The sequence below is a fragment of the Trachypithecus francoisi genome, unplaced genomic scaffold, assembly GCF_009764315.1.
Source record: "Trachypithecus francoisi isolate TF-2019V2 unplaced genomic scaffold, Tfra_2.0 Lachesis_group14, whole genome shotgun sequence".
NCBI classification, from domain to species: Eukaryota; Metazoa; Chordata; class Mammalia; order Primates; family Cercopithecidae; genus Trachypithecus; species Trachypithecus francoisi.
Window position 1 is genome coordinate 31,919,970 of NW_022681459.1, and position 16,288 is coordinate 31,936,257.

Consider the following 16,288-nt stretch of genomic DNA (forward strand, 5'->3'; position numbering starts at 1 on the left):
TTTCCTCATCTGGCCAGATTAAAACCAGCCATTATCTCCCACACAGAGCCCGACCCCTCCTCTTTGGTGTCCGCGTCCCTGCAGTGTGTTCTCGTCCCCGGTGTGGGGTGCAGGCCCACATGTCTCGTGGTTCCTGTGCTTTGGACTGTGTGCGAGTGTCATGCCTCATGTGTCTCTCTCTGTCATGCGTGTTTCTGAGACTGGCCCGAGCAGAGGCCGTTGCCCTGTCCATTCGTTTCTCCGCTGGGAGCCTGTGCCTGGGGAGCACAACCCCGAGGGCTCTCCCAGGGCGGGTTGTGGGCCTGCTTACCAACGGGTCGCTTCCCCTGAGCGCACGATTCTGGGCCGCATCCCACCTTGGTGCCTCCTCACCTGCAGTGATGCTGTCCCACAGGCTCGACTGCCTTTTTATCTTGTTTGGGGTCTTGAGAAACTGTTTGCTGCTCTGACACCATGTAGGTTTTTCCCAGGTCATCTCACAGGGTTTTAAGTGTTGCTTTTGTGTGACTCTGGGGTGAGCCTGCAGCTCTCCCGTTGTTCTTGCTTGCACCTGTCTAGGCAGTGGACTTGGCAACGTGTTGGCAAACGCAGCCTCCCCGTGGCTGCACGTCCTCCCTGTCCACTTGTGTGGGTCTTTGGCTGCTCCCATTGGCGTGTCCCTGCCTGAGGCCTCTGGGTTGTGCTGCTGTGTCCTGAAGCTCTGGACTGGTTTCGCTCTGCTCTGGAGACCACCCAGGGTCGGGAGACCCGGTTGGGCTGGTGGGACCCTCTGAGCTTACGGCTGTTTCAGGAGCGTTAGTGTCTGTCCTGCTGCGGGTCTGTCCGTCTGTACAGGTCTCTCTTTGTTCTTTTCATCAAGTTTTGTGATTTTTCTGTGAGGACCTTGCCTTCTCTAGCAGTTGGCTGTGGGTGCCTCATAGCTTGGTGCTGACTCTTGAGTCACCCGGGTCAGTGAATGAGCGAGGGCTCTAAACCGAGGGGCACAGAGGCCAGTGGGGTGACGTGTGCTCTAAACTCGAGGGGTGCAGAGGTGGGTGGTGGGCGGGGTAGCCCCAGGCTCTAAACATGAGGGGCGCAGAGGTGAGCCCGCAGTCCCTGGACACTGGAGGGGCTGCCTGTCCTGAGGTGGGGTGGCAGCAGACTCCCTGATGCCTGCAGGAATTGGGCATTTTGGGGGATGGAAGTGTGCCAGGGAGCAGGTGGCATTCTCTCTGTTCAAGCCCCTCCTCAGGACTCCCCCTCCCTGTTATTTGCCCAGAGTCCCGGGTTCCTTGGGGCCTGCACGACGTTGCCTCCTGTTCTCACCTGACAGTCCCCACGAATGAGTCCTCATGATCTGCTCCACAGGGTTGGGCTCTCTGGGGACAGAGCTGTGAACAGAGTAGAGGGAGGGCTGGCTGCGTAGGCACCGGGTCAACGTGCCTGTCCTCAGCGGTGTCACAGTGGGGAGGGCTGCCCCTAAACCATAGTGCAGGGAGCGAGGTGTAGAGGGGCCTGTGGCCTCAGGAGCCCCTGTGTGTAAGAACAGGAGCATCCCGGCCGGGCGTGGTGGCTCACGCCTGTAATCCCAGCACTTGGGGAGGCCAGGGCGGGTGGATCACGAGGTCAGGAGATCGAGACCATCCTGGCTAACACGGTGAAACCGCGTTTCTACTGAAAATACAAAAAATTAGCCGGGCGTGGTGGCGGGCGCCTGTGGTCCCAGCTACTCAGGAGGCTGAGATAGGAGAATGGCGTGAACCTGAGAGGTGGAGCTTGCAGTGAGCCGAGATCATGCCACTGCACTCCAGCCTGGGCACCAGAGCAAGACTCCATCTCAAAAATAAACAAACAAACAAACAAAAAAAACAGAAGCATCCCAGACTGCACGTGCACGAGGCCTAGAGAGAGGCTGGGAGACACCATGCTCCTCCCGCCACGCTACTCCTGTGAACGTGTGGCTGAGGCGTGACGTGGTGTTGGACAGACATCTTGTAAAATGGCCGGCTGGTGCAGCCTGTGCTCCAGGGGAGAGACAGAGCTTGTTCTGCTCCTGGGTGATTCACGCTGTGCGGCCACATCGCACACCTGCAGGATGAGTTTGCTGTGTTCTAATATGATGACTTTTACAAATCAGAAATGGCATCAGGAAGACCTCACCTAGGAAGCCCGTGTCCCTGAATGGGCTCCATGTGGTTGTCTTGTCTGTGGCCTCAGCTTCCTGTGCTCACACGGGCACGAGGATCATGTCTTCTGGCCCCATGGGGACAGGCAGCCGTGGGTTGAGGTGTGCAAACTGGTGGGCGGCCCCGCAGCAGCGTCCTGGGTGGGGGTTCTCACGCTGTGACCGGCTTGCCTGATGATGGGTGTTTCCTGTCTCAGAGGGGCCCTCCAGGACGCCCTGCGCAGGCTGCTGGGCTTGTTTGGAGAGATGCTGAGAGCAGCCATCACCCTGAGGAGCCGGATCGGGGAGCGCGTGGGGCTCTGCCTGGATGACGCGGGCGCAGGCCTGGCCCTGTCGGCAGGTGAGTGTGCCGGGACCAGCCGCCCGGCCCTGTGCTTGAGGCCCTCTGCGGGCCTGGAGCTCTCTGAGAGGAGCCTCTGTACTGGGCAGTGCTCTCGGGAGCGCTGCTGTCCTGGTTTCTTGCTAGTTCCCGCACTTACAGAAGGCCGAGGCTGGGGTCTGGGCTAAATTTGCCAGCTCCTGTAGACATGGCGCTGTCTTGTCTCAGCTGGGGCGGCGTTCTGAGTTCTGTGGCTTCCTTGTCGTCGTGGCTGCTGTGGCTGCGGCCAGCTTGCTCGCTGAGCCGCCTGTGCCGGCGTCTGCTCCTCTTGTAGCTCCGGCGCTGGAGGAGACGTGGTCTGATGTCGCCCTCCCAGAGCTGGACAGAACTTTGTCTGAATGTGCAGAGATGTCTTCCGTGGCTGAAATTAGCAGCCACATGCGTGAAAGCTTTCTCATGAGCCCAGAAAGCGTGCGGGAATGTGAGCAGCCCATCCGGAGGGTCTTCCAGAGCCTCAGCCTGGCCGTGGACGGCCTCTTGGAGATGGCCCTGGACTCCAGCAGGCAGGTGAGGCCCAGGCTCCCGGGGTCCTGTGGAGAAGTGTACAACGAGTAGCTGATGATGCCACACGAGCCTGGTGGATGCCAGTGCCAACCACATTCACACGGGTTTCTCCCCAAGGAGGAAGCTTTTCTGAACCAGATCCTTGAGGAAGTGGGCTTGCTACGAATGAGAGAATCTGTTTGTTTAATTTGGATAATAAACAGGCCCATTTCCTTTACTTCATGCACTATTGCAATGCCACGTGGAGTGTTTTCATATTTAGAGATTATCACTAAGAGAGGAAAATTTTTAAATCCTTTTAGAACATTTTAGACAATTAGAAAAGATGTTAAATAGGAATACGTGGAAAGCAATCAAAGATCCTTTTTTCAGCCAGGCACAGCGGCTCACTCCTGTAGTCCCAGCACTTTGGGAGGCTGAGGTAAGAGGTTCACTTGAGCCCAGGAGTTTGAGCCAGCCTGGGCAACATAGCGAGACCCCATTTTAAGGTAGCCAGGCATAGTGGCAGCATCTGCAGTCCCAGCTCCTCAGGAGGCTGAGGCTGCAGTGACCCGTGATTGCACCACTGCACTCCAGCCTGGGTGACAGAGCAAGACCCTATCTTAAAAAAAAAAAATTCTTTTGTGCTAACTTTTGAGTTCAGAGGTTACTATGGGTCTCTTAGCCTGTAGATGGCCTGGGAGCCCCAGACTGGACACAGTCGCCAGGGGAGTGTCTGGAGGAAGGGAGAGGGGCCCAGGGCTGAGCTGGGAGGCCGGGGAGAGGTGCTCATTGGAGACCGTGGCCACAGTGTCTTGGAGGGTGGCTGAGATGCGCTCAGGTCCCATCACCCTGGCCTGGCCCTGCCTGGGTGGTGACGGCCCGAAGGGTCTGGGGGTAGAAGTGGCGTTCTGTTGGTTTTAATGTAGGCTTACATCCAGATCAGAAATGTTATTTTTGATCTGGAGTTTTGATTTGCAAATGTATTTTAACAGCTGGAAGAAGCACGACAAATTCATTCTCGTTTTGAAAAAGAATTTAGTTTTAAAAATGAGGAGACAGCACAGGTTGTCAGGAAGCACCAGGAGCTGCTGGAGTGCTTGAAGGAGGAGAGTGCAGCAAAGGAAGAGCTGGCGCTGGAGCTGCACAAGACGCAGGGTGAGCAGCACGAGGCCTCGGGGCACCTGGAGCACAGGAATCGGGAGCAGGCCCGGCCTCACCGAAGAAAGGAAGCCTTTGGGATAGGGGTTTACAGTGAAATGTAAAAACAAAGCCAACAGCGGGAGGCATCCATGGTTTGGGAGGAACGGGGTGGTTGGGAGCTGCTGTGGCCAGCAGGGCTGTTGGGGGCCTACAGCTGGGTCCTGGAAGCTGCTGGCTCTTAGCTCTGCTGCTCTCGGGGGCAGCGGCCCCGTCCCTCCCTCCGAGCAGGCCCTGTCCCTCCCTCCGAGCAGCGGCCCCGTCCCTCCCTCCGAGCAGGCCCTGCCTGTCCCTCCGAGCAGCGGCCCCGTCCCTCCGAGCTGTCCTCAGTTGCACCCGGGACTGGCTTTGTCAGGGTATCTGTGTCTCCCGCAAAGGCACCCTCGAGGGATTCAAGGTGGAGACGGCAGATCTGAAGGAGGCACTGGCCGGGAAGGAGGATTCTGAGCACCGTCTGGTCCTGGAGCTGGAGAGTCTGAGACGGCAGCTGCAGCAGGCGGCCCAGGAGCAGGCAGTGCTGAGGGAGGAGTGCACCCGTCTGTGGAGCCGGGGGGAGGCCACAGCCACGGACGCCGAGGCCAGAGAAGCTGGTAAGGAGTGCGGGATATGGAGGTCGGTTCAAGCTGTGGGGTGCGGATACAGCTGCCACGATTTCCCCAGCTCCCAGGGACGCTCATTGTCTCTAGAGGGTCAGGGGTAAACCAGCACATAGCTTCTCATGGAATGTTGGGCATGGGAAGCTTGTGCGGGATCAGGTGAGGCATCCCCTGGCTTTGCTACCCTTTCAGAGAAGGCGGGTTGTCTGTTGGTCCTGTTGGTTGGAGGGTCCCCACCTCTGTGAGGTGGAAAAACGAGGGGTTCTGAGTCCAACAGCAGCAGCTGGAGGCAGAGCCAAGTGCGGCAAACAAGAGCTACTTTAAAATTTCATTTAAAATAACCAAGTGCCTGACATTAACCCTCATTCGGAAAACATAGTTTTAACAGTATTAGTTTGTATCTTTTCGGATTTTTAGATATTTTGTTCTCAAAGGTATTTAAAATGAAGATGGTCAAAACAAGCTTAAAATCTCGAGCCTGCAGGGAACTGCGTCCTCAGTAGCTGGTTCAGCTCGAGGAAAGGCTTTTCGCAGGGCTAGGGCGTCCGCCCTCAGTCCCTGTGCCTTGCCTCCCCGGTCGCTGCCTCTGACTCCGGCTTTCTCCCCATGCCCTTCCAGCTCACACCGAGCTGGCCCTGCCGCCCACATGCCCACTCTGCCACCTCGCAGACGCCTTGCATTCATGGATCTCAGGCACGTGGGAGGCAGAGGGGCCTTCGCTTCTCCAAAAGTTCCTTCCAGGATGGCTGTGGCCTCGGGGTCATCCCTTCAGAACACAGATTGGAGTTAGAAGCCGGGGCATCGCAGGCACCACCTCAGCCAATTCAGAAATCTCATTTATTATTATTATTTACATTTTTCTCTTTAGCAGACAACCAACTTTTGATATGGGTGTCCATTCTCATTGGCTGTCTTCTGTCTTGCTGATTTTTGCCCTCGTTCCTGTGATTTCTTGTTCCTATGGTTTCTTTTCTTTTCTTTTTTTTTGATACGGAGTCTTGCTCTGTCGCCAGGCTGGAGTGCAGTGGCATGATCTTGGTTCACTGCAACCTACGCCTCCTGGGTTCAAGTGATTCTCCTGCCTCAGCCTCCCAAGTAGCTGGGATTACAGGTGCGCACCACCACACCTAACTAATTTTTTATGTTTTTGGTAGAGATGGGGTTTCACCATGTTAGGCAGGCTGGTCTCAAACTCCTGACCTCAAGTGATCTGCCTGTCTCGGCCTCCCATAGTGCTGGGATCACAGACATGAGCCCCGGTGCCCGGCCAGCTCCTATGGTTTCTTGCTGCCTTCGTTGGGTTGGACGCTCTCGGACACGTTTGCTGCCTTTCACAGGATGTGGGGTTCAGGTCGTGCCTCCTGGTGGTGCCCCAGCCTTTTCACCTGTGGTGCTCATGTTGACATCTGGGTCCCACAAGCTTGTAATTTTTGGCCCAGGAAGCGTTTTCCAGGTGGAAGACGTTGGACCCACGGGATGTTTTAAACTGTGCCTGTGATTGTGCCCACTCTTGGTCTTCTCCTTTTCTTGGTTTATTTCTGTCATTCCCATTTATCCCGTTTCTATGTTTTATATAAATTTCTGATGGTGAAGGATTAGTCTGGGGTTTTTCCCCTTGTGTATCTTTTCTTGTCCTTTTATTTTAAGTCTTTTTTAACATTCTGTTTTAGTTGTGCCTTGTATGGATACCATATTCATGACTCTTTTTAAAAAGCGTATCTGTGAGTATCTTCTTTTGGTCCATTTAGCCAAGTTTTTTTTTTTGCCGCACCTCCTGGCATTAGGCCCTTCCTGCTGCTCTTTGTGTTTCCTTTTCGCCTGCCTGCTTGACCTTGCTCCAGGCTGGCTTTTCCTTGGCCAGCGGTGAAGTCCTCCCTGCGGTGTTGGCTGCTGCTGGGCTCAGGTCAGTGTCATCTCCCCATGGCCTCTAAGCCCTGTCGCCCCAGTGGTCCGTGTGTCCACAGAGGGAGTGCAGGGGAACCCTGAGGGCCACGAGGGCCTGGAGTCTCTTCAGGTGCCCTCCTCTGCCAGTGAAGTGCTGCTGGAGACACGACTCAAGATCCCGTTTCTTTCCCTTTGGGGCCCTCGTTTTCCTGCATCTCCTCAGGATGTGTCAGGGTGTTTTCAGGAGCGTCTCTGACGTCACGCATTGCTCTCGGCATCGAGGGCCTGCATCTCTTCCCTGGCAGTGCTGTTGCATCGGGGCGTCCATTGTCACTGTTCCTCACGGTGCTTTCTCTGCTTGCCCTCTGCTGTCCGGGGGCAGCCTCATGGTCAGGCCCCTCCCTGTGAACTCTGCTGCCCCGTTTCCAGTGTCTTCGTGCCCAGCCAGCTGGCAGCTGGGCCGTACTCCACCAGGGGAGACCACCTGGTGTTTCACTGCTTCGAGCCCTTGGACTTCAGCCGGTCACCTCATTTGTCAGGCCTCCTGGCAGATAAAGGGGTGTGTGGCCTGCATACTGTTGAACGGCCCAGTGAGGCCTGGGCCCTGTGGCCAGCGCTCCTGTGTCAGGTGCCTGTGTTGTGCCCTGGGCCTGAGCACATGGACTGAGCACCATGGGGCTTCTTCCCAAGGCTGTGGTGGCCCCTCTGCGGCTTTGCGTCTGGTTCACCTCCTGCCATGAGTTCTGGCCCACCAGGGAGTGTTGGGACACGTGGATGTGGGCCCTGTCCACAGCCTGGCTGGGCTCCCTGCAGGCCCCAGGATTGAAACTGAGGCTCACCATGGGCCCTGCAGTGGTAGGCACCTGGCATGCTGGGAGTGGATCTCATGGAGCCCTTTCACAGGCTCAGGCTGACTGTTTTGTCACTGGGAAATTCTCGTCGTTTCTCTGGGGTCCTCTTGGTTTGCTTTCATTTTGACATTGTTAACCCTGCCCTAGTTTCTCACTCTGGTTTATTTTCTTTCCTTTCACCCTGGTTCTGCAGTTGTGTGACTCTGCGGCGGCTACCGACATACCCACCACAGCCCTGAGCATGCTCCCGGCAGGGCCTAGGCTCTGACAGCGGCGTGAACTCGGCCCTTGCGCGCCGCAGCCCTGCCTCGCCATGTTGCGTGATGCCCCTCGCGGTGTGGTGTTTTGTGGCTCTTCAGGTGTTGCCGTCTGTCCCTTTTGTTGTCTTTGTCTCCTTGAAAAGTCGGTGGGCCTGCAGCCGCACAGGCAGTGTGGGCGTGGGGGACGCTGAGTCTGGAGATTGTTCAAGGCCAGCAGTGTTGCTCGGAGCCCTGCTGCTGACGCTGTCGTCACTGGTTCTAGCTCTCACATTCTCAGCTGCACGTTTCCGTTTCCACCAGTAAATGCAAACTCTTGTTCGTAGGCACAGCTGTCACTGCAGCACACAAGGACTCAGGTTTGTAAAGACAAACAAGTGATTTCTGTGTGATGTGCTGTGTGTTTGCATTGGATTTTGCAAATTATTTACTAAAGAAAAATCCTTCAGAACTTCTGTGGCAAACAGTAAATACAGCAACACTCTAATCTTCAACATTCATACAAATGGGTGGAGTTGTCCCATTTTAATGCCCCAGCAAAGCAGGAGCATTTCTCTAACGGTGGTTACTGCAGTGCCTAAGCTACAGTTTGTGCTGCTTTTCAGGAACTGATGCCTTGTGGTAGTTGTAGCTGTTCTTGAGCTGGGTCCCTGCTCTGGTCTCCAGGAGGGCCTGGGCCCGCCGCATCCCCTGTGCCTGCTCAGCGTGCTGTCACCTGCTCCGCCAGCTGGGATTGTGATTCTCCCGTGCCTCTCTGAGTCTGCGTGCGTGTCAGCAGGCACCCTGCCCCAGTGCGTGGCCGAGCGCCCTTGGCCCTGAAGATGGTGATGTTCTGGGCCAAGCAGAGCCCACGTCATGTCCAGGGCGAGGGAGTGCAGTCGGGGGAGCAGCTGCCCTTGGGCTGCGCCGCACGTCTCGGGCTGTGAATGGCATTACCACAGCAGCATGTTTACAGCAGAGTCACCATTACTGCTGACAGTGGCGTGAACATTTATTGAGAATGTTGCTTGCATTGGTCATGATAGTTTGTGATAAAAGACTAACAATTTTAGGCCGGGCGCGGTGGCTCAAGCCTGTAATCCCAGCACTTTGGGAGGCCGAGACGGGCGGATCACGAGGTCAGGAGATCGAGACCATCCTGGCTAACATGGTGAAACCCCGTCTCTACTAAAAAATACAAAAAAAACTAGCCGGGCGACATGGCGGGCGCCTGTAGTCCCAGCTGCTTGGGAGGCTGAGGCAGGAGAATGGCGTAAACCCGGGAGGCGGAGCTTGCAGTGAGCTGAGACCCGGCCACTGCACTCCAGCCTGGCGGCAGAGCAAGACTCCGTCTCAAAAAAAAAAAAAAAAAAAAAAAAAAAAAAAAAAAAGACTAACAATTTTACAATCAAAATGCTTTTTTGGAAGCTGGTGAAATGTCAGTTAACATGAATGAATTTAATATTTTAGTTTTTGGATGGCTTAAAGACTTCAGGATTCAGGCCGGGAGTGGTAGCTCACACCTATAATCCCAGAGCCAGACTCCATCTCAAAAGTAAGAATAATAAAATAGAGACTTTGGGATTCAGCAGCAGAGAGCCCCTTTTACCAAGATACTTTCTCATCTGCGGTTTCCACTTGGGCCAGGGCTTCCCCACCCCAGGTCTTAGGCTGGTTGTGCTGCTAGAAGAGTATTTTTGAGGCTAGGCGATTTATCACAGACACACATTTGTAGCTCACAGTTCTGGAGGCTGGAAAGCCTAAGGTCAGGGTGCCAGCAGGTTCGGTGTGTGGTGAAGTCTAAGGTCAAGGTGCCAGCAGGTTTGGTGTCTAATGAGGTACCAGTCTCTGCTTCTAAGGCAGAGTCTTGCACACTGAATCCTCCGGAGTGGAGGGCGGGATCCTCACAGGGCAGAGGCAGAAGGGCCAAGGGGGACAGTCACTCCCAAAGCCGCTTATTGAGGCATTAAAACTGCTGTGAGGGTGGAGCCCTTGCGGCCTCATCACCTTTTCAAGGCTCCTCCAATACCATCACTCTGGCAGTTAAATTTCAACATGAGTTTTGGAGGGGACAGAAATTTAAACTGTGGTACCCAGTTTGTTTGTTTGTTTGTTTATTTGAAGGAGTCTCACTTTGTCACCCAGGCCGGAGTACAGCAGCGCAATCTCACCTCACTGCAACCTCCATCTCCCAGATTCAAGTGATTCTCCTGCCTCAGCCTCCCGAGTACCTGGGATTACAGGCGTGCACCACCATGTCTGGCTAATTTTGTATTTTTAGTAGAGATGGGGTTTCACCGTGGTGGCCAGGCTGGTCTCGAACTCCTGACCTCGAGTCATCCATCCACCTCGGCCTCCCAAAGTGCTGGGATTACAGGCGTGAGCCACCCCACCCGACCTAGATTCGCTTTTGATTTACCGATGAGACATTTGCCTTTCCCGTGGACACGTCACAACCCCAGGCACTCAGCACCGTCCATCGTCTGCTGGGACTGGGCTTAGTCGTGTGTTTCTGTCTGGGAGGGTGTAGTGAAGACAGAATTCCTAGAGAATCACCCACGTGTCACTCAGAAGTATTCTTCTCAGGCTTCAAAAATTTAGCCAATTTTGTTTTAAAAGATGGGCTTTTTACCCCGAAGTCATGTGACTTCATTTTCGGTGGGCTTTGACTGAGTCACCATCAGGAGGTGCACGTGTCGTGTTCCCTCTCAGTACAGCGCCAGCCTCTGAGGTGCGGGGGTTTCCCCGTGTCTGTCGTGTTTGCATCCTTAGCTCTCCGGAAGGAAGTGCAGGATCTGACCAGAGAACAGTCGGAGACCAGGAAGCAGGCTGAGAAGGACCGCTCAGCCCTGCTCTCCCAGATGAAGATTTTAGAGTCTGAGTTAGAGGAACAGGTGTCTCAGCATCGCGGGTGTGCCAAGCAGGCGGAGGCCGTCACCGCCCTGGAACAGCAGGTGGCGTCTCTGGACAAGCATTTGCGCAACCAGCGGCAATTCATGGATGTAAGAATTCTGAAGAATACATTTTATTGCATCACTAAAAGTTGCCATTACAGCATGAACTTCTTTCCAGATGGTTACGTAAGCTTCTGCAGTAGAATGTTGAAGAGGGCGTCCCACACCTGCTACACAGGTGTGCCCAGGTCGCTGACGCTTGGTGGGTGTCTTCTTGCCCACCTTTTGTGGCACAGGCCTCTGAGGGCCGCCTCCCATGGTCTTGCCATGCTCCTTCTCACTGGGCATCCCTTGGGGCCCAGGCTGGCCTGTGCTGCGACTCTCACTGGCTCTTGTCCTCCACCCACCAGTCTCGGACGTTCCTCTGTGTTCCACGCAGAGGGCTGTTTTTCTTAACTTCATTTTGCAAAGTGACTGTGACGAGGGGGATATTTGGAGTCTTGAGCTGCTGGGCGGTTGTACTTGCACGTGCAGTGGAAGCCTGGGTGGGCCTTCGCTGCAAGGGGCACGCCAGCCCCCTTGGGGTGGTCCCAACACGCTGCCTCTCCTCCCAGGAGCAGGCCGCTGAGCGGGAGCACGAACGTGAGGAGTTTCAGCAAGAGATTCAGAGGCTGGAGGGGCAGCTCCGCCAGGTGGCCAAGCCACAGCCCTGGGGCCCTCACAACAGCCAGGTGAGTCAGCACAGCGTGCAGTGCCGCTGGTTGCTGTCTTTTACTGTGTTTTTAAGCTTTAACTTTCTTAAAATTTTTGCCTTCCATGTACGTGAACTCGGCAGCAGGCGCCGCTGGATGGAGAGGTGAGTAGGCGTCACCGAGATGGGCACTCCCTGTGCGGGCGCCCAGGTTCCCCCTGCGGTTGCTGGGACTGTCCTACTGCCCACTCGCTTTTCTTGCTCTAGCTTAGGCTGCAGCTATCTGCTTTCTCATGTCTGAGGAAGCTCTGGTAGGTTCGTTTATTCTTTTAAAAAATTAATGGTGGATTCACACACAGTTGTAAGAGGTAAGACTCGGATCCCTTGTGCCTGGCACGTGGTTCCCCAGAGGTCACACCTGCAGAGCCGGAACGCAGCGTTGCAGACAGTATGGGCAGGGAGCCGGTGACGCTGCAGCGCCTTCCGCCCCCCGGGACCCTCGTGTACCTGGTCATGGCCCTGCTGCTGTCCCTTCTCTGGCAACCACTCGTCTGTCGTCTATCTCTAAGACTTTGCCGTCATCCTGATGTGTAAAGTGTGCCTGTCATCTTTGGGGATTGACGCCGTTCACTGAGCCTGACTCTGGAGACTGATGCAGGTTGCTGAGTGTAGCCATAGTTCATTGTTTCTGTGGCTGGGTGTTCCATTCTTTCTTTCTTTCTTTTTTTTTTTTGAGACGGAGTCTCGCTCTGTCGCCCAGGCTGGAGTGCAGTGGTGTGATCTCAGCTCACTGCACGGTCCCCCTCTGGGTTTGCGCCATTCTCCTGCCTCAACTTCCCGAGTAGCTGGGACTACAGGCGCCCGCCACCTCGCCCGGCTAATTTTTTGTAGTTTTAGTAGAGACGGGGTTTCACCATCGTAGCCAGGATGGTCTCAATCTCTTGACCTCGTGATCCGCCCGCCTCGGCCTCCCAAAGTGCTGGGATTACAGGCTTGAGCCACTGCGCCCGGCGAGAGTATTCCATTCTTCTCTGTCAGAATAAATTTCATTTTCCGCCGGGCGCGGTGGCTCAAGCCTGTAATCCCAGCACTTTGGGAGGCCGAGACGGGCGGATCACGAGGTCAGGAGATCGAGACCATCCTGGCTAACACGGTGAAACCCTGTCTCTACTAAAAATACAAAAAACTAGCCGGGCGAGGTGGCGGGCGCCTGTAGTCCCAGCTACTCGGGAGGCTGAGGCAGGAGAATGGCGTAAACCCGGGAGGCGGAGCTTGCAGTGAGCTGAGATCAGGCCACTGCACTCCAGTCCGGGCGACAGAGCGAGACTCCGCCTCAAAAAAAAAAAAAAAAGAATAAATTTCATTTTCCTAACAAATTCTGTATTATAGAGAATGACCTTAACACAGCATCACCCTATACTTTCCTTAGATCTCCCTGTGCTGCCCAGGTCTCGGTTTCTCTGTTCGGTCTGTGGGTCCGGGTCTCCCTGTGCAGCCTGTGGGTCCGGGTCTCCCTGTGGGTCTGGGGGAGGGCATAGGGCATCTGTTTTCTATGGTTTTGGGTACTTTTTTGTTTGGAAGATGGGTTTTTGTAAAACAGTCTATTGTATTCCCCAAGCATTTTTTGTTGTTTTAGGTTGAGTTGTTACAACAGAAGTTGAGAGAAAAGTTGGATGAATTTAATGAATTGGCTCTACAGAAAGAGTCAGCAGATAGACAAGTGTTGAGGCAGGAAGAAGAAATTAAACATCTGGAGGAGACGAACATCAGCATCAGGAAGAAAGTGGCCGAGCTCCAGGAAGAAGTGGAAAAACAGAAGAACATTGTGAAAGAGCTGGCGCAGGTAACGCGTCTCCACATCGTGGTCGGGCATGCGGCGAGGCGTCCCTGGGGCACGGCTTCATTGCTGAACTGGCAGGAACAGGCAGGGCGTCCTTTGTCCCTCGCAGCCACCACGTCTGCACCAGAAACACGGGTGTTGGGGAGAAGCAGAAGTCCTTGGTGACTGGGTAGGAAGTGTACTTTGACCTTGCTGGAAATTGTTGCTTTTATTTGCTGGAGGATTTTATACCATTTCTTTATGTCTCAAGAACTCTGAATTTATTCTTAATATTTCATGAAGTAAACATTTAAGATTTTAGGTTTAAAAAAATATACCTTATTAAATACTTTGATGAGAGTCCCTTGTAATTATTTCAGTTGAGTTCAGGAACTTAGGTCAGCTCCCAGTGAAAAGATCTCCAGTGATGGTTTTGCATTGCTGGTGTTTCCCGTGTTCCGTGTGTTCGTTTGTGTCTGAGAGTTTAGAGAGGGGCCTGGAGCACTGAGCCAGGTGGGCCATCTCATGGCTGCCTGTCTGCATTTCTGGGTAGGCTGTGCCCTCCTTTGTGAGCATTTAGCTAAAAGGAATTCAGCTGACTTTTATGAGGTTAAAAGGTTACTTGAAAAGTGAGGCTCAGTAAGAAATTTGATTTTAGAATTGGTAGTTTGGCCTCAGACACAGATGAGAGGAGTGTTTCTCAGGTGTGTCTGATTTTTTTTTTTTTTTTTTTGAGACGAAGTCTCACTCTGTAGCCCAGGCTGGAGTGCAGTGGTGCAATCTCGGCTCACTGCAACCTCCTCCTCCTGGGTTCAAGCGATTCTCCTGCCTCAGCCTCCCGAGTAGCTGGGATTACAGGCGCACGCCACCATGCCTGGCTAATTTTTGTATTTTTAATAGAGACGGGGTTTCACCATGTTAGCCAGGCTGGTCTCGAACTACTGACCTCAGGTGATCTGCCCACCTTGGCCTCCCAAAGTGCTGGGATTACAGGTGTGTGCCACCGCTCCCAGCCAAGTGTGTCTGATTCTTATAAGTGCTGATGAGAATTATTAAGTCGGGGCCTTACCTGAAGCCCTGACGTGTTTCCGTTCTGCTGTCGCAGGGAGGACCACTGAACGTCACCTGTACTTGGAGTGGAGCTGTCCCCCTGGCCGGCCACCACTCATGTTTCAGTGACACCTGCTCCAGGGCGGCTTCACCCCTTCCTTCTGCCTTCACTCAGCAAACGTTTACTGAGCTTAGTAGATGCCAGGGTTAGAAAATGTCTTTTTTTTTTTTTTTTTTTTTTTGAGACGGAGTCTCACTCTGCTGCCCAGGCTGGAGTGCAATGGCCGGATCTCAGCTCACTGCAAGCTCCGCCTGCCGGGTTTACGCCATTCTCCTGCCTCAGCCTCCCAAGTAGCTGGGACTACAGGCGCCCGCCACGTCGCCCGGCTAGTTTTTTGTAGTTTTTAGTAGAGACGGGGTTTCACCGTGTTAGCCAGGATGGTCTCGATCTCCTGACCTCGTGATCCACCCGTCTCGGCCTCCCAAAGTGCTGGGATTACAGGCTTGAGCCACCGCGCCCGGCCTAGAAAATGTCTTTTTATCCCTTCGTGAAATTTGGACTGTGTATGCAGTTTTATATGTCATGCTCTTGCGCATGTAATGTATTGTGACCATTTTCGTCATATTAAATATTATTTGAAAAGTTTTTTCTAGGCCGGTACTCTTCATTGTATGAGCATACCATCAGCCATTGCCCTATTTTTTTTGGCCAGTTTTTGTCAGTGTTGAAAATATTGGTAATAGTTTGGTGAATATTACTGTAGATAAATTTCTCACAGTGGACTCGGGCACAGGCTGTGGCTCTGGGTCGCGTCCTGCACCAGGCAGGCCCTGCTGGGAGGTGGCTGGGTTCTGGGTAGCAGTGCTGCCTGGTGCCTCACTGAGTGCAGGTGCGTGCAGGTGCACCGGCTCTGCTTCAGGCACAGCTGAAGATGGTCTGTGCTTTAACAGGCAGCAGTTTGAGGTACTGAATTCCCAAGTATTTGCCTAAAATAGACTTCCTTTTTTTCTTTTAACAGGATAAAGAGTTGTTAAAGAAACAGCAGATGAGTAGCTTACTTCTGTCGTCCACATTGCAGTCTACACTAGATGCAGGCAGTTGCCCCGAGCCTCCTCCGGGCAGCCCTCCTGAGGGTCCAGAAGTGCAGTTAGAGGTGACACAGAGCGCACTCCTGCAGCGTGAGAATGAGGTGAGTACGGAGTGGAGTCATGGGATTATCAGCCCCAGGTTAGTGTCCAGTGAGCTTCTCTGTGGCAGATCCGATGTCCAGATAACGCAGGCGACGGGCTTGTGACCACTGTGTATTCTTTTCTTTTCTTTTTTTTTGAGACAGAATTTTGCTCTTGTTGCCCAGACTGGAGTGCAATGGCGCGATCTGGGCTCACTGCAACCTCCGCCTCCCGGGTTCAAGTGATTCTCCTGCCTCAGCCTCCCGAGTAGCTGGGATTACAGGCGTACCCACCACCACGCCTGGCTCATTTTTGGTATTTTTAGTAGAGATAGGGTTTCAACATGTTGGTCAGGCTGATCTCCAACTCCTGACCTCAGGTGATCCGCCTGCTTGAACCTCTCAAAGTGCTGGGATTGAAGGCGTGAGCCCTGTGCCCAGCCCTGACCACTATGTATTTTTTGCAGTTTTACCATTTATATGTGGATATGGGTACAGGGTAGTAATAACTGTCTTAGGCATGTGCTTTTAAATCTCTCAAAGCTATTTTAATAATTTCTTAATTATTAGTATCAGTAGAATATTAGATGACTTTTAATACTTCTTTTGTTTTAATGAAAGGTTTTGGACTTGAAAGAACAACTCGAGAAGATGAAAGGTGACTTAGAAAGTAAAAATGAAGAAATACTACATCTGAACTTAAAATTAGTCATGCAGAACAGCCAGACTGCTGTCCGCCTCGGAGAGCTTCAGGAAGAGAACGTGAGCTCGAAGGTAAGCTACCGAAGGTCCACGGGACGCCGAGTTCATGTTGCTTACGCCAGTGCCGAGCGGCTGCCAGGACCCTTGTCTGGGACGCGAGTCTCTGGCCT

General features: G+C 53.7%; 1 protein-coding gene across 1 annotated transcript in view; it reads left to right on the forward strand.

The window, feature by feature from the left end:
- Positions 1 to 16,288, forward strand: part of PCNT (pericentrin) — a 124,292-nt gene that overhangs the window by 62,915 nt on the left and 45,089 nt on the right. The window contains 10 exon segments of the mRNA XM_033232676.1: positions 2,362 to 2,504; positions 2,818 to 3,050; positions 4,022 to 4,184; positions 4,604 to 4,816; positions 10,566 to 10,795; positions 11,302 to 11,418; positions 11,523 to 11,543; positions 13,015 to 13,221; positions 15,267 to 15,437; positions 16,038 to 16,190. Of these exon segments, the coding sequence (XP_033088567.1) occupies positions 2,362 to 2,504; positions 2,818 to 3,050; positions 4,022 to 4,184; positions 4,604 to 4,816; positions 10,566 to 10,795; positions 11,302 to 11,418; positions 11,523 to 11,543; positions 13,015 to 13,221; positions 15,267 to 15,437; positions 16,038 to 16,190 (1,651 nt within the window).